The following is an 18424-nucleotide window of genomic DNA, read 5'->3' on the forward strand; positions in this document are numbered from 1 at the left end:
TTTTTTTTTTAATTATTGTTTTCTTTTTCAAACATTTGGGCAGATTTTTAAATCTTCTCTCTTTTGTTTTTTATTTTGCTCCGGAAATTGTTGTTCTTTTAGATCGGTCAGAATGAAATGAAAACAGAAGATTATATAGTATGAAAAATATACATTCATACATAACCAAAAATACTATTTTTTTGTTTACATTAAGTATTGTGCTCTTTTTTTTCGAAAAAGAAAAATTTCAACAATGAGCAAGAGATTGGAATATTTGACTATTTTACTCAGTTGTATGATGAGGCTGTTCGAGATGACGATGATAAACTGGTGGCTATGGTGGTGAAAAACAATTTCATTTGAATATTTTTTTTTTTGTATTTTAGTTTTCGTTTTGAAATTTTCAAAAAAAACAAAAAAAAAACTTATAACGAACAAGTTGAGTGTCGGACGTAAAAGCGTACAGAGTGTTTTTGCAGGTTCCTTGTTCTTCTGTTTTTTTGTGTTTCAGTTTCTTTCTGTGTGTTTTTTAGTCTGCGAAAATATGGGACAGGGTTAGTTAGAAAAATTGAAAAAAAAACAACAAAATTAAAAAAAAATAATGAAAACATTAATTATGAATGACATTATTAAATAATATTTAATTATTTAAAAAAAAATTAAACCTTAAATAAGTGTTTTATTCATTATTAATTGTGAGAAAATTTATTTTGAAATACAAACAAAAAAAAACCAATTTGTATAAAAAAATTTTACAGAAAAGGCTCAATCACCCAGTATGTTTGCACCGAAATTCAAGGCCAAGGCTCCTACAGGAACAGGTAAATTTCCATACAATCTCTATGTTCCATTCCAAATGTCATAAAACAATTGTTGAAAATGTCATTTTCTCCATAAATGTCAAATTTATTTATAGTTTTTATTGTTATGTTTTTCATTTGGTTTTGGTTTAAATAGTTTAGAGGTTTTCAAACTTATTTCTATGTTGTTGTGTTTTCATTTCCATTATGACATTTGTATTCAAATTTTTGAATTATAAGTAGCAATTTCTTTAAGTGTTTCTTTTGAAAATTATTTCTATTTTACAGTAAAATATCTTCTGTTTATTGTAAAGTTTTTTAACAAAAAAAACAAACTGTTCTTAAAAAAAACTTAAAAATGTTGGTCTCTATTTTTAGTTTTTATTTCTAAAAGTTTTTTTTCTATCTCTAGCATTTCATTATAATATTCAAAATTAATTTGTTCGAGTGTGTGTCTGTGTGTGTTTTCAAAACGTATTCATTTGTTTAATATTTATTGTATTTTAATTCATTTGTTATTTTTGGTGTTTTTCATTCCATTTCTCTATGGACTCCATGAAACAACTACATATATTTAAATCGTTCAAAAAACATCATCTGCAAAAAATAGTATACATATGTTATAAATTCACTAAATTTCAATAAATTTAAATTTGTCTGTCCCTTAGTCCATCACTCTACACTCCATTTGTATGTGTTTAATATGAATAAAAAGTGTATTTTTTTTTAATTCATGTATATCTCTACTAGATACTCTTCCATATCTAATAATGTTCGCTAAAATGAGTGATTAGATCAGTCATATAAAAAAATGTTTATGTCAAATTTTGTGAAAAAGAAAAAAGAAGTTCATTCTTGTATAAATTTTATGAGCTTTCAAATTCTATAGTCTAATGTTTTGTTGGAAAATTTATTAGCTGTTGTTTACAAAAACAACAACTTGCTTAAATACATTTTTAATTAAAAATTCTAAAAAAAAGAGTATTTTTATAAACAGGTTGTTTTCTTTTTTTTTTGGTATGAAATAGAAAACATTTTTAAAAAAGGCGAATTTTAAAGATTATTAATAGAATTGTATGCTAAATAAGATTAAAAGTTTATTAATTTATTATTTATTAGTTTAGAAAGATTTTAATTAAATTACCGGAATTGTCAAGGTTAATAAAAGTTAATAGTTTTAAAATAGCTCTTAATCATAAAAAAACCACAACAACAAAAATGCTATAGAATATATACCAAACTGAATTCAGAAGAGACTATATTCCAGAATATATACAAGACTGCAGCTCAGGCTATAGACCAGAATATAGTTCAGATTATATTCCAGTCTATATACCAGACTGTAGACCAGACTAAGTCTAGACTATAGTCCAGACTAAATCTAGACTACAGATTAGGCTATAGTCTAAACTATATACTAGACTATGGTTCAAACTATAAAAAAGTCTACAGTCAAGACTTCAGACTGAACATTAGTGCAGACTATACACTAGATTATAGTCTGGATTTTAAACAAGTCCAGATTATAGCTCAGACTATAGACCATTCTATAGAATAGACTGTAAACCATACTACAGAGCAAATCATAGTCCAGACTATGGTCCAAATATAGCCTATTACGTAGTTTCGACTGTAGTCCGAACTATAGACTAGACTATTTACTTGATTATAGACTAGACTATAGGCAAGACTACACTATATGCTACAGACTAGACTATAGACTAGACTATAGACTAGACTATAGACTAGACTATAGACTAGACTATAGACTAGACTATAGACTAGACTATAGACTAGACTATAGACTACACTATAGACTAGACTATAGACTACACTATAGACTACACTATAGACTACACTATAGACTAGACTATAGACTAGGCTCTAGACTATAGACTAGGCTCTAGACTATAGACTAGACTCTAGACTATAGACTAGACTATAGACTAGACTATAGACTAGACTATAGACTAGACTATAGACTAGACTATAGAATAGACTATAGACTAGACTATAGACTAGACTATAGACTAGACTATAGACTAGACTATAGACTAGACTATAGACTAGACTATAGACTAGACTATAGACTAGACTATAGACTAGACTATAGACTAGACTATAGACTAGACTATAGACTAGACTATAGACTAGACTATAGACTAGACTTTAGACTAGACTATAGACTAGACTATAGACTAGACTATAGACTAGACTATAGACTAGACTATAGACTAGACTATAGACTAGACTATAGACTAGACTATAGACTAGACTATAGACTAGACTATAGACTAGACTATAGACTAGACTATAGACTAGACTATAGACTAGACTATAGACTAGACTATAGACTAGACTATAGACTAGACTATAGACTAGACTATAGACTAGACTATAGACTAGACTATAGACTAGACTATAGACTAGACTATAGACTAGACTATAGACTAGACTATAGACTAGACTATAGACTAGACTATAGACTAGACTATAGACTAGACTATAGACTAGACTATAGACTAGACTATAGACTAGACTATAGACTAGACTATAGACTAGACTATAGACTAGACTATAGACTAGACTATAGACTAGACTATAGACTAGACTATAGACTAGACTATAGACTAGACTATAGACTAGACTATACTAGACTATAGACTATAGACTAGACTATAGACTAGACTATAGACTAGACTATAGACTAGACTATAGACTAGACTATAGACTAGACTATAGACTAGACTATAGACTAGACTATAGACTAGACTATAGACTAGACTATAGACTAGACTATAGACTAGACTATAGACTAGACTATAGACTAGACTATAGACTAGACTATAGACTAGACTATAGACTAGACTATAGACTAGACTATAGACTAGACTATAGACTAGACTATAGACTAGACTATAGACTAGACTAGACTATAGACTAGACTATAGACTAGACTATAGACTAGACTATAGACTAGACTATAGACTAGACTATAGACTAGACTATAGACTAGACTATAGACTAGACTATAGACTAGACTATAGACTAGACTATAGACTAGACTATAGACTAGACTATAGACTAGACTATAGACTAGACTATAGACTAGGACTATAGACTAGACTATAGACTAGACTATAGACTAGACTATAGACTAGACTACAAATATTTTGTATTGATAAATCGGATCTAATTTTTATTAATAATCCGATTTTTATCGTGAGAATTATTCCTGTTTGTTTTCAATTTATCAACTGTCAATTACACCAAATTGCGACAACCAACTCGATATACAAGACTGAAAACTACTTTATACTTAAACGACAAAGTAAACACTGCTTAATAAACTAGAGTTGTAAACATAGTTAGGTCAGTTAACCATATTACAATTTGCATAATAGTTAATACATCAACAGGCAACACTTTAATAACGCGATTAGAGAAAATAATATTTTAACTTTTTCAGTTGTTTCTTAAACATTTACGCGATTATAAACTTAAATTAACACATTTACCACACTCTTCAACAACCTACTGTATATTGGATATACAACACGTTGTACACTCCTTATGTCCATTGACGACTGCCAGTTCCTCCCAATCTCCAATGGTGTTTTGTTAGTATTTAGTAATATGGAAAATCTATTAATAACTAAAATACAAACAAGCGAACTAAATAAAATCTATTAATATTTAAAAGAAAATAGATTTTGAAAAAAAAAACACAAACAAATTAAGTTCTAACAAACAAATTTGAATACATTTGTATGTAAAGAACAAATGTTAAAAGCGTCCAGACAGCAGCATACTAAAATAACAAAACGAAAATACAAAAAACTATTAAGTCCACTGTGATTGAAATGAACCTTTTCATTCTTTTCGATGAGTTGTTCATAGAGCAAAGAACACACCTTGTCCACACCTTAAGTGATGAACCATGTGGATGAAATAGTTTCACTGGCAAAAAAAGCAAGAATCAATGAATACAATTTTCAAAACTAAACAAGCACACACGTTCACACACTCATTTGCAAACGAGTGAAATTCTAAAGCGAACAATTTTACGATTGATTTGCTTTCAAAATGATTGTTATACATTTCGATAGATTGACAGAAAATATCGTTTTACACTCAAATGTTGGAAATTAGTAGGAAGTTTCGAAATATTTAAAAAAATATACTGAAATAGAGGCTAAGTTATAGTCCAGACCATAGACTAGACTATAGATCAGATCATAGACTAGACTTTATACCAGGCAATAGACTAGACTACAGACCAGACTATAGACTAGACTATAGACCTGAATATAGACTAGACTATACACCAGACTATCGACTATATACCAGACTATAGTCCACGCTTTAGACTAGCCTAAATTCCAAACTATAGACTAGACTATACTCTAGACTATAGACTAGACTATACTATAGTCTAGACTAGACGATATACCACACTATAGGCTATACTACAGACTAGACTATAGACTAGACTATATACCAGACTGGACTATAGACTGGATTAAAGTCTAGACTATAGCCTAGACTATAGTCCAGATTACACCAGACTATCGACTATATACCAGAATATAGTCCACTCTACAGACTACCCTATAATTCAAACTATAGACTAGACTATACTCCAGACTATAAACTAGGCTATAGTCCAGAGTCTGGACTCCAGACTACAGACTATACTATAGTCTAGACTAGACGATATACCACACTATAGACTATACTACAGACTAGACTATAGACTAGACTATAGTCCAGACTATAGACTAGACTATAATCCAGACTATAGACTGAACTATAGTCCAGATTACAGACTAGACTATAGCCCAGATTATAGAATAGTCTATAGTCCAGACTATAGACTAGACTATATATACAGACTATAAACAAGATTATAGTCCAGGTATAGTCCAAGGGTATAGTTGAGGACATAGACTCGACGAGACTATAAGTAGATCATACTATAGACTGGACTATATATCAGACTATAGACTGGACTATAGATTTAACTATAGTCCAGATAATATACGTGTCAAGATTAATCTAGGAGTTTCAATACTATAATCAAGACTATAGACTAGACTATAGTCAGACTATAATACAGACTATAGTCAGTCATTATAGTATACTATAATGCAGACTATAGTCCATATTAGAGTATAGTTCAGAATATAAAATAAACTATAGACCAGACCATAGTCTAGACTACAGACTAGACTATAAGCCAGACTAGTCTATAGTCCAGACTATATAGACGACAATCTACCTAAAAACGATAGTTGTAGTAAACAATTTTTCAAACTTCAGAACAAATTCAGCATGAAATTCCTTAACAATAAAATAATAGTTTTAGTACCTCATTAAAATTGTTAATTAATTACATATTGTTCGTTTGTTTTAAACATTTTCGCCGAGTGTACTATTTAGTATATCAAGAAAATTTTAACAAATAGTAACAAACATATTTCTGTTAAGACCGGAAACTGATATAATTATTCAATTTGGGTTGCATTGTGTCGCATCAAAACAGGGTGAGACAAACATCAGTCATCATTTGCTGGCACATACAATCAACTCAAACAATACAAATCGAATTAAATCGAAATGAAATCAAATCAAATTAAAACCAAAAAAAAAAACTGCGTTCGATCAATTTGCTGACTAAGCTAACAAATCTTGTTCTTTTTTGCCTTTAGAGTAGAGATGGAAAAAAAGTCGCATTTATTTAAATTCCATTCTAAATTAAAAAAAAAAAAACTACAGTTTAATAATACATAATACTGTCTAAAGTTGTGAACTATTCTAATAACAAAATACATTGTTAATGTGCATGTTTTAAAGAATGAAGATTAGAGAGTAGTCAAATAGTCACAGTCAGAATAAGAACAACTAATATCGGTAGTTGGGTGTGCTACGCGCTGTTTTGTATGTACATATGAACAGCAGTTTACCGGGGACAGTAGTCAGAGACAGTGTTAACAAAATTGTTGGGAGAACAAGCCCGTTTCGAAAACAATAATCAAAACAAACACAACATAACATAATAATAACAACAAAAAACTGTTGTCGATGGTCGTTGTTGTTTTGGTTTTTCATTTTTTTAAAGTTGATTTTGTTTAGGTTTATAGTTATTGTTGTTAAATATTGTTATTGTTATTATTGGGCCATTAGTTTAGGGGGCTGTAGCAGGCAAGGCAGTCATTTATTCAGTCATTGGCAGCATTAGCCGAAGCAGTGACACTCAACAGCAGTATCACAACAGCAGCAGCAGCTACCATGCGTAAAGTGTTTGTGACATGACACAAAATTTAGTTGTTACTTGACGTTTACGGAGTCAGCAACTCTATTACGGGATAACTTAAGCCAACCAAATAATATCATAAAACCGATTAAATCGAACTTAACTAATCACTTCATTAAAGGATTTCGTATGATAAAAGTGAGCTTAAATAACTTAATTAAACCAGTGTTATTAACAATCAAAAAACTCCTGTCTGGCTCTCTCAAAGATCAATTTTGTTTATGTTTGTTATATGAAAAAAAAAATCATTTAAAAATAATTTTAAACAAACACTGACGTCAGTGCAGTTTAATTTGACTTTTAATATATTTTTTGTGTTGACTTCACCACTCACTATTATTAAACATACTAGTGCCGTGTGTTTTTAAAAGTGAATTTTTGTTTTTAATTTTCATTAAATTTTAAAATTGATTGTTATTTCATTTTAAACTTAAACAAAAAGAACGATTATTTCAAAGTTGCTGCATAAATTTTGCAAATGTATTACCCTCTCTCGATTATTCCGGTATTAAAAAAAATGTCACAGTAATCAAAAACAAATTAAAAACGGGTTTTTTTAAATCCGTTTAAATTGAACTTAAACTAAACAAATAAATTGAGTGAATAAAGTGTAAATACTTAAAACTTTTAATACTTTAACAACATTTAGTTGTATAACGTTGGTCGTTTTAAAGTGAGATTTACGTTATAGTTTTAAATAATTTGCACTGTGGTTTTGAAGGAATATAAAAAGTGAAAGGATCATTAGTGCTGAGAAATACTTTAAGAATTTGTTTGTATTCCATAATGTAGACAAGACTATAGTTCAGAATGTAGACTAGATTATAGTCCAGACTAGACTACGGTTAAGACTACGGTCTGGACTATAGTCCAGACTATAAACAAGACAATAGTCCAGACTATAGACTAGACTATAGTCCAGTCAATAGACTAGACTATAGTACAGCCTTTAAACCAGACTATACTCAAGAGTATAGACTAGACTATAGTCCAGACTATAGACTAGACTATAGTCCAGACTATAGACTAGACTATAGTCCAGACTATAGACTAGACTATAGTCCAGACTATAGACTAGACTATAGTCCAGACTATAGACTAGACTATAGTCCAGACTATAGACTAGACTATAGTCCAAACTATAGATTAGACTACTGTCCAAACTATAGATTAGACTACAGTCCAGATTATAGACTAGACTATAGTCCAGATTATAGACTAGACTATAATCCAGATTATAGACTAGACTATAATCCAGATTATAAACTAGACTATAATCCAGATTATAGACTAGACTATAGTCCAGACTATAGAGTAGACTATAAACTAGACTTTAGTCCAGACTATAGAGTAGACTATAGTCCAGACTATAGACTAGACTATAGTCCAGACTATAGACTAGACTATAGTCCAGACTATAGACTAGACTATAGTCCAGACTATAGACTAGACTATAGTCCAGACTATAAAATAAACTATGGTCCAGACTAAAGACTAGACTATAGTCCAGACTATAGACTAGACTATAATCCAGACTATAGTCCAGACTATAGTCCAGCCTATAGTCCAGACTATAGACTAGACAATAGTCCAGACTATAGACTAGACAATAGTCCAGACTATAGGCCAGACTAAAGACTAGACAATAGTCCAGACCATAGACCAGACTATAGACTAGACAATAGTCCAGACTATAGACTATAGTCCAGACTATAGACTAGACTATAGTCCAGACTATAGATTAGACTATAGACTAGATTATAGTCCAGACTATAGATTAGACTATAGTCCAGACTATAGATTAGACTATAGTCCAGACTATAGATTAGACTATAGTCCAGACTATAGATTAGACTATAGTCCAGATTACAGATTAGACTATAGACCAGACTATAGATTAGACCACAATATAGATTAGACTATAGTACAGACTATAGATTAGACTGTAGTTCAGGCTGTAGATTAGACTATAGTCCAAACTATAGATTAGATTATAGTTCATACTATACTAGACTATAGTCCATATTATAGACTAAACTATTGTCCAGACTATAGAGTAGACTATAGTCCAGACTATTATCTTTTATGTTCCGATTCTCTATTGAAAATTTTCCACATTTGCTAAGCTCTTTATTGCAAGTACTAAGTACTTTTGTGCTGCAACAAAAGTAGAAAGTATTTTGGTACTTTTTAGAAAAAGTCTGTTTTTATTGGCAAAATTTTCAAATCAAAGAGCTGTCACTAATTTAAATATTTCTTAAATAATATAAGTTGTTTAATAAAAGTTCAAGGTAAAAGCCAGCTAAAGTCAAATGAACAAATCACAGATGATCATGAAAAATCTATACAACTAACAACAGCAGTTTGAAAGAGAAAACATTTGGCATTTAACCATAATGAAAATTTATATTTATTATAAATATTACAAACCACTGTGCAATTTATTAGAATAAACGTAAATCGTAGCTATCAATAACCCAAAAATATTTTACACATTATTAACAAGCGTGTCGAAATTAACTTAATCTTTAAATGTACAAAATTGATATAGAAAATCACGCCCACTTTTTTGTTTTTGCGCTAATATAACTTTCAACACTTTTTCTTAATAAATGCACAAAAAAAATGTTCGTCTTAACATTAACTAGTGTTACAAATAAATAGATTTAAATAAATTTTTAAATAATCAAAAGTAATAAATATATATATTTATAATTAAAAATTTACTAAGGATTTCCCCACCGTGCGGCGCCCTCTATACTATAAACGTTCTTTATATTTTGAATAAAATCTTTAAAAAAAAACACCAACGAAACACACAACAACATTTAGAAGATCTGCTAGGAATGAGTCATCGCCTAGATCATCGTCACGATCAGCATGATTTCGAATAGATGGTTTTTTTTCTTGTTTATATTTTTTTGCTATTTCGCTTTTCTTGAACAGATGCCAACTGTGACTTTTTCTTAGCCAGTATTTAAATTTTTTAATTTTTTTCTGTTAGAATATTATTTCTGCCACTTTTTTTCCTATATTCATGTTTAATTATGATTTAAAGAAAACAAAAAGTAAAGAAAAAGTTGGCGTTTTTTTTTTTGTTGTTGTATATTCATTTGGTTCAGTAGGGAAGACGCCAAGAAGGTCGATCATAGTTTTCGTAGTAGTTTGTTTTGTTTATTCATAATTTTCATTTTGAGAAAAAAGATCAACGTTTTATGTCAATTGATTTGTGTTGTTTTATAAGTCCGATATGTTTTCGTTTTTCTTATGTGTTTTATTTTTATTTCAAAATTCTATCACTTCATACTATTTTAACTAATAGGCATATGGTCGCCCAAAAATCAAACACCTACATCATCTTGGTCCAATTTGAGTGAATTTAATAAGTCTACACCACCAACTCCACCGCCACCACCGCTACAACCGGTCTGGACGCCTCAGACTTCGCCACAATCGAATCGCAAAGAGTTTCGACCGGTGCACTTTGAGTCGCCCACTTTACCGCGCAAATACGTCTTATCAACTTCAGCTGAACCCGCACTGCCACCCTGGGATTCTACGAATGATCAAAACGTATCAAGTCTACCCCAGAGTTGTACGAATTTAAGTACCACCAATACAGATACAACCAGCACTTCATTGCCTCTGGGCTCCACAAATTCTATAACTACGGGTTTGCCCAAATCCAGTATTTCGGAAAAAATTAAAAGTATTATTTTTTGTTTTGATTCTCTCATAACTTCAAGCTGGTTTGTTATTTTAAATTTGTATTTATTGTTTTGTTTTCTTTGGGTTCTCAGCATTCGAACGATCTGCTTCTGCCTCGGATTTATATAGTCGACCCCAAATAAAACGTTTAGCCGATAAGGGTCGCCCCTTATGTAAACCCAATGAAGTCAGTAAGTATGTGTTAAAGTTAAAAAAGGGAGGGAATTGCCATTGTCACATGATCACTCTCACTTTTTTTGAAAAAGTTATTAGGTTATCAAAACAAATAAAGTAGGTATTTTTTTAAATCCCCCCTAAATTAAAAACTAAAATTCTCCCTTAAATCCCTTCTTTGTAATGTGTGTTTGCATGTATGTATCTACTGAGTAGTTTTTTTAATTTTACAAAAAACACAAAAAAGTCTTAATTTAGTACTAATGTATTAAGCCTATTACAGTTTATAACGTTAAACACGAATATATGAGTGAACCGGAAACGGAAAACGAACGTCCTAGAAAAATGGCACAATTAGGCAGGAGACAATATGATGGCATTGGTCCTATAACCAATGACGGCATGCCCATCATTTTGAGATCGGTAATAAATGAAAACAAATAAAAAAACTTGTTTTGAAATTTTGCCAGTTTTAAAGTTTAATTTTTCTCTCTACTTCTTCTTCTCTCTCTATCTATCTGTTTGTTTTATTGTTATGATCGTACGTCGAGCAGGAAGTTAAGGAACCACATCAGCATGAATGGTATAAACGTTTATATCAAACCATCCACAAGCAGAAACATGGCGGTATGATAACTAAAGCTAAATCAAAATCTAAACCAAAACGTTAAAGAAAATATTTATTTAGTTTTACGCTCATGATATATGGGAAGAGATTTGGAATTTTATTTATTTTTCCACATTTTTTTTGCAAATAACATTTGAAAGGTGGGGTTTAGAAGCAAAGGCTGTAATATCCATTTTTATGACGTAAAACTTTTATAGAAATATACATATCTTTGGATATAGAACAGATGATTTCCTTAATGATTTATTTCAAAAAAAAGTCTAAAATGGAGATTGCTGACATTGCTTCTATACGTTTCCAATATTTTTGTGTAAAAAACACACAGTGCGAATCACTAAAAATAGATAATTTTACGATGAAATAGGAAAATATTAGGTTCTTAATGATTTCTTTTGACTTTTGGCCAAATGATGATACCGACATAATCCATAGATTGGTTTGTTGAGAACCAACAATAACAAGACCTCGAGTCGAAAATCGCAAAAGTTCTACTGAGGCCATTTCTTTAAGAGAAAGTTTGGTCTGTAATAAAGTCAAGACAAAAGTCGTCAAGACAAAATTCTAGAAAGTCAAGACAATAGCTTATGTTCTAGTTCCTAATGGACAATAAATGTTAGTTTATAGTTTCTTCTTAAGACCAAAGTCTGGTCTCTAAGGGATGCATTAGTCAGTCAAGCCTGTAGTCGACGATATACTCTATAGTCAGGCCTGAAATATAATCTTCTAGTCGAAACTCAAAACTGGTCTCTAGTCGAAACTATAGACCAATTTAGCTTGGTCTGCTGTTTAATCTATAATCGAGACTATATATAAAATAAGGTCTAGTCTACAGTCCGGACTAAAATAATTCTGTAGTCGAGACTATGGTTTAGACTTTAGTCTAAATTATAGTCTAGGTTTTTGTAGAGACTTTAATTTAGTCTATTGTGGAGGTTATAGCCTATAAGACTGGTCTCTAGTCGAAACTATAGACCAGTCTCAGAGATACATTAGCCAGTCCAGTCTGTAGTCGACGATATACTATATAGTATGGTCTGAAGTATAATATTCTAGTCGAAACTCAAGACTGGTCTCTAGTCGAAACTATAGACCAGTTTAGCTTGGCCTGCTGTTTAATCTATAATCGAGACTATATATAGAATAAGGTCTAGTCTACAGTCTGGAGCAAAATAAGTCTGTAGTCGAGACTATAGTTTAGTACTTAGTCTAAATTATAGTCTAGTTTTTTGTAGAGACTTTAATTTAGTCTATTGTGGAGGTTATAGCCTTAGTCTAGCCTGTAGACTGGAATATAGTCGAGATTATATTCTAGTTTCCAGTTTCGAGACTATCTTAGCTTAATCTATAGACGAGTTTCAATTCGAGACTAAAATTAAGTCTATCCAATGTTTAGTTCAGTCCAATGTCTAGTCTATAGTCGACTTTGTAGTCTATAGCCTGATCTGCAGTTTAATCTATAGACGATACTATAGTATAACTTTTAGCGGGGACTAAAGTCTGGTCCCTAGTCGCAACTATAGTATGAAAGTATAAAACCAGGTTTGTAGTCTAATCTATATTTTAGATTAAAGTTAATTTCTAGTCGAAAATGAAGTCGAGTCTATAGTCCAGTCTTATTGTTAGGCTATAGTCGACGTTGTAGCCTGCCCTGCAGTATAATCTATCGATGAGACTATAGTGTAGTTTCTAATCGAGTCTTTTGGTCTGCAGTGTCTGGCCTGCATTATAATCTATCGACAAGACTATAGTATAGTTTCTAATCGAGCCTTCTAGTTTGCTGTTTAATCTATCGAGGCTAAAGTCGAGTCTATAGTCCAGTCTATTGTCTAGTCAATAGCCAATGTTTTAGTCTATAGTCTGGCCTGCAGTCTAATCTATAGTCTATATATAGGCAATAATATAGTTTCTGGTCGAGACTGGACTTTAGTCCATTATGTAGTCGATCTTATAGTCTGTAATCAGGATTGCAGTCTAATCTATAATCGAAACTATAGTCAGTCTCTAGGCAAGAATAAAGACTAGTATCTGGTCTAGTCTATAGACAGATATTAGACATATAGTCAACTATAGTTTAGTCGGTATTATACTCTGACTTGTTTTTACTATTGTGGAGATTATAGCCTAGTCTACAGTAAAATCTATAGTCTAGTCTATAGCTTCATTAAGTGATTCGCACTGGGTATAACACATAGCATGTCTGTGCTTAACAAAATCGATGTTAGTCACTGTTAGTTAAACTTGAATTTAAATCTAAATGCACTTAAAGATAAAATGAAAACTTAGAACACTTTGTTTCTAACTAACAAATTTAAAAATAACTACCATAAAAATTCAAATCTCTACAACTAAATCTATATTTTTCGTTTTGGTTTATGCGCATTTCATGGCTGTATTCGAATGCTTTAATTTTCAAAATGCACATCTGTTACAATTGTTCTTCAAACAAAAAACTATAAAAAACCATGTATAAAATAATAAAAATAATTATATATTTTACGAATTTGTGATTATTTTCCAAAAAAATGCCATAAATACAAAATACACAGATGATTGTGTGATCCGCTACAAACAACCAAGAGGTGAATCTTATATGAATGATCTAATTTAAATTGTACATATTTATAAATGTGTGATTAGAATTGAACTTGGCTTGTTTATTAAAAACCATAAAAATCCAAACATTAAACATATAATAATATATATAAAAAATTTGTAATTAGTTGTATCTATATACATACATATACTCATATCTGAAATCTGCTGATGTTACGCTTGATTTAATATTTACTTAATAATGCTTCACAATAAATACCAAAAAAAAAAGTAAAATCGTATAAAATTAAAGCTTTATAGAGAAAATGTAGTTAGTAACAACAACATTAATAATTAATTGGCTTTATTAACAAATTAACCACATTAGAATAATGCTCAAATTTAGTTAACATTTGTATAAAATTGCGTTACGTTTCACTAATATTCTAAATCATTTAACAAAGCACTAAATCTTAAAATAAATAACGAAACTATAGTTTTCATATTAAACCCAATAAAAAGCACTTAAAAGTTACTGTACTTAAACTTTATTTATAAAATACACTTTAACCCTACACTAAACCACTTTTAACCCACAATAACTAAATTCACTACAAACACACAAACTGTCTACGATAACTGCCTGCCCTTTTCGTCTGCCTGCTGCATTTGCTTATTGTCTAAACATTCGTTATTTCAACTTAAATTAATTTTTATTCGTTTTTCTCATTTTCCTTTAAAAAGGTCGCACACAATATAGCAAACCGAATGGTTATCAATCAGAACCCGAACCAAATTACGATTCCGATTATTCGACTATTAAATATCGTGCGGTAAATCCAAATCGTTTACAATCGGTTTCATCGGCCTTGAATGTGCGCAAAAGCAACGATACGTAAGTTTTCTAATTACAATTTTTAAAAATTTTATTTAATTATTTTATTTTGTTATTTTAGACTTTATGGTACTTTACCCAATCCTGTTAAATCGGGTCAAAATTCATATAAAAATCAACCCGGTCGTATAGAAGATTACGTTACCGGTCATTCTTCAGTTTCCGAAAAGGAAAAGAAAGAAGTAAGTTATATTTACTTTGTTTAGTTTAGTAAAGTTTCATGGTCAACTAAACATTTGCAGTTTTCTCCACGATCATTTGCATGCTTTTCTCTTGTTTTAACTCTCCCGAAATTGGCAGAAATCGTTTAGAATTAATAAATCAAAAATCCTTTAAATTTAACGAGTTGTTTTATAGAATAGTTCTTATGCAGAACTTTTAACTATTTAAAAATTTAAATTGTTAAAAAAATGTATTAATTGTCAAGTCTATGATCGAGCCGATAATCTAGTCTCTAGTCAAGCTTTAGTCTTGACTGGTCTAAATTCTAAACTATTCCAGACTTAATCTAGTCTTAAGTCTATAATATAGTCTAGAATAAAGTCTAGTTTATAATAGAGACTATAGCCCAGTCTATAGTCGATAGCCTTCAGTAGAAACTATACTTAGTCTAGTATATAATAGGGATGATATTCTAATCTCTAGTGGAAATTATAGGTAATTTTCAGTCGATACTATATCCTAGTCTGAACTTTAGCCTAGTCTAAAGTCTATACTATAGCTTAAACTAGTCTACAGTCTGTACTATAGCCTGGACTAGTTTAGGCTATAGTCTAATCTATAGTCTAGTCGATAGTCTAGGCAATAGTCTGGAGATTATAGTCTAGTCCATATTCAAGGCTATAGTTTAGTTTAAAGTCGAGTTGTTGTTGTAACAGTTCGACTGTGGCCGATAGTTCTTTCCTGGGGAAAAAACTTTTGGTTGATACAGCTATCGCTGGGTTGACAATCTTTGGTCGAGTATGACTCGGGTCGTTTCGGAGCGAAGATCCAATTGTCGTGGGAACGAGTCTGGACTTTAGTCTAATCTGCACCTTTTTCTGGACTATAGTCTAGTCTAAAATCGAGTAAATAGTTTAGTCTAAAGTCGAGACTATAGTCTGAGTTATAATAACATCTACTGTTTGATACATAGTCTAGTCTAGAGTCCGGACTATAGCCTAGTTTATAGTCAAGACTATAGCTCATTGTTTAATCGATAATATAGTCTAGACTCCAGTCGATACTATAGAGTAGACTCCACTTAAAACTATATTCTAGTCTAGTATATAATCGAGACATTAGTCTAGTCTCTATTCAAAGCTATAGTTCAATCTGTAGTTAAGTCTATATTCAAAACTATAGTCAAGTCGATACTATAGACTCCACTTAAAACTATATTCTAGTCTACAATTTAATCGAGGCAATTGTCTAGTCTCTAGTCTATAGTTAAAACTATAGTTCAGTCTGTAGTTTATTCTATATTCAAAACTATAGTGTAGTCTATAATCCAGACTATATATAGTCTATGCCAAACCATAGTCGAAACCGTAGTCTAGTCTATAGACGAGAATATAATATTGTTTCTGGTCATAAAAATCTTCTAGTTACTAGTGAAGACAATAGTCTAGTCTCTAGTCGAGACAAAATTCAAGTCCTTATTCGAGACGGTAGTTTAATCTAAAGACTAGACTATAATCCAATCTAAAGCTAAGACTTAAGTCGAGTTTATAAGGAAAAATATAGTATCGTTTCTAGTTGAGACATTAGTCTAGTCTGTAGTCGAAACTATAGTGTAGTTCTGATTATACTTGGAACTTGACTATGAGCAAGTCTACAGATCAAGCTTGATTAAGTAAAGCACAGTAATAAAAGCTTTACAGTTTCTGCATAAATTGTTCTACTCTATGAAATCCAACTCAAATTCCCGATTCTCAATAATTTATACATAAACTTTCAACTGATCTCGTTTCCCCATTGTTAGTGATTGTTTGAAAATTCTCTTAGCTCATCCTTAAGACTGCTTTTTACTACAAACTATTACAAGCTTAAAAGTATTACGCTCTGTTACCGCTTATACTTTCATAAATCCATTAAAGCCATTTTTAAAAAAATCCATATTCATTTACCTCATATATCTCTCTCTCTTTCTCTCTTCATAAAATTCATTGAAATTTAATTTTCTTCTTTAAGGTGTCTTGTAATTTTTATGTAGTTTAAGTTTATATTTTTGTACATGTGTTCAGTTAAGGTTTAATTAATTTATTTTTCTTAAAAAAAAAACAAAATCATTTTATTTAATTTCAAAAAAATCAACAATTTTATTCACCTTTTCTAGTGGTGGGACGAAATAATGGACATCTTTAATGTGGTATGCAAATTTTGCTAATTTCTTTTTGTTCTTTTACTATTTAGTTTATAGTTATATTATAATAAAGTACTTAAGACTTGATATATCCCTTTTTTTAAAAAATAGTACCTAAAAAATTTATAAGTTAGATTGAAGTTTTAGGTCACCTATTTATATATAGTTTAATTTGTTTTTACTTAAAACTTGCTTACACCATAAGTGGCTAAAGGAACATTCCGATATTCATACATTTTATATAAAAATATCGAATAATTACGATGCTTTACGAGTAAGTCTTCGGGTTTCCTATAACTTTAATATCAGTTTATCAAATAATATCCATTATTCTATAATATCACATAATTATTGTAAAAATTTAAACTAATAATGTTGTTATTTTTAATATATTTAGCAACTGGATCAGACCAAGCTATCTTCTCATTACACTGAAGGAAATCTATCAAGGTATTAAGATAACGTTTTTTTTTTAATTTTCTATTTAAACTAAATATTTTGTATTCTATTTTCCAGAGCATTGGCCAAAGAATCTGGTTATACCAGTGACTCAAATCTAGTCTTCCGCAAAAAAGAACTTCCCCAAAGTAGTCCATTGAGTCCCGTTGAACAGAAGCAAGCGTACAAAAACGTACAAGCCGGTGGAGAACCTCCACTATTTGGCTTCCGCAAACCAGCTCCCGAAAAGTCGAAAGGTTAGTAGAATTATTTACTTTTGAGTTTTTTTTTTCATTTGGGGATTTTTGGTTTTACACTAACACAACACTAAAACAATTTAATAATTACACATATTAATTACACTGTAAACAATTTTATCATGTATTTTAGAAGTTTCGTTATGTAGTAATAAGTTGGTATTTTAATAGTAATTTTAACAGTTGCTTTTTAAAACTGATTACATCAATTTCTATGTAATCAATTAAGTTTTACGAAATTATATAGTAGAGACTACAGTTCAGTCTGAAGTCGAGTCAATAATATAGTCTATATTCGAGACTTGACCAACCTTTAGTAGAGACAAAGGTCCAATCCAGTATATATTTGG

At 30.6% G+C, this 18424-nt stretch overlaps 1 protein-coding gene across 41 annotated transcripts in view; it reads left to right on the plus strand.

The window, feature by feature from the left end:
- Positions 1-18424, plus strand: part of LOC119601342 (sorbin and SH3 domain-containing protein 1) — a 79165-nt gene that overhangs the window by 43648 nt on the left and 17093 nt on the right. For 13 of the 41 annotated variants that reach the window (XM_037952226.1, XM_037952221.1, XM_037952222.1 and 10 more), the window contains 11 exons: positions 741-803; positions 10421-10807; positions 10899-10997; positions 11264-11403; positions 11535-11607; positions 14155-14187; positions 14885-15035; positions 15097-15217; positions 17353-17385; positions 17777-17829; positions 17896-18074. In XM_037952226.1, the coding sequence (XP_037808154.1) occupies positions 741-803; positions 10421-10807; positions 10899-10997; positions 11264-11403; positions 11535-11607; positions 14155-14187; positions 14885-15035; positions 15097-15217; positions 17353-17385; positions 17777-17829; positions 17896-18074 (1332 nt within the window). Of the gene's footprint in view, positions 1-388; positions 537-562; positions 678-740; positions 804-10420; positions 10808-10898; positions 10998-11263; positions 11404-11534; positions 11608-14154; positions 14188-14884; positions 15036-15096; positions 15218-17352; positions 17386-17776; positions 17830-17895; positions 18075-18424 lie in introns of those variants that run through there. The other 28 variants (XM_037952243.1, XM_037952242.1, XM_037952241.1 and 25 more) reach the window with 18 other exon arrangements.

Source organism: Lucilia sericata, unplaced genomic scaffold (assembly GCF_015586225.1).
Source record: "Lucilia sericata isolate MDLA Ls3-8-SP2 unplaced genomic scaffold, ASM1558622v1 Contig000159F_arrow, whole genome shotgun sequence".
Lineage (NCBI taxonomy): Eukaryota > Metazoa > Arthropoda > Insecta > Diptera > Calliphoridae > Lucilia > Lucilia sericata.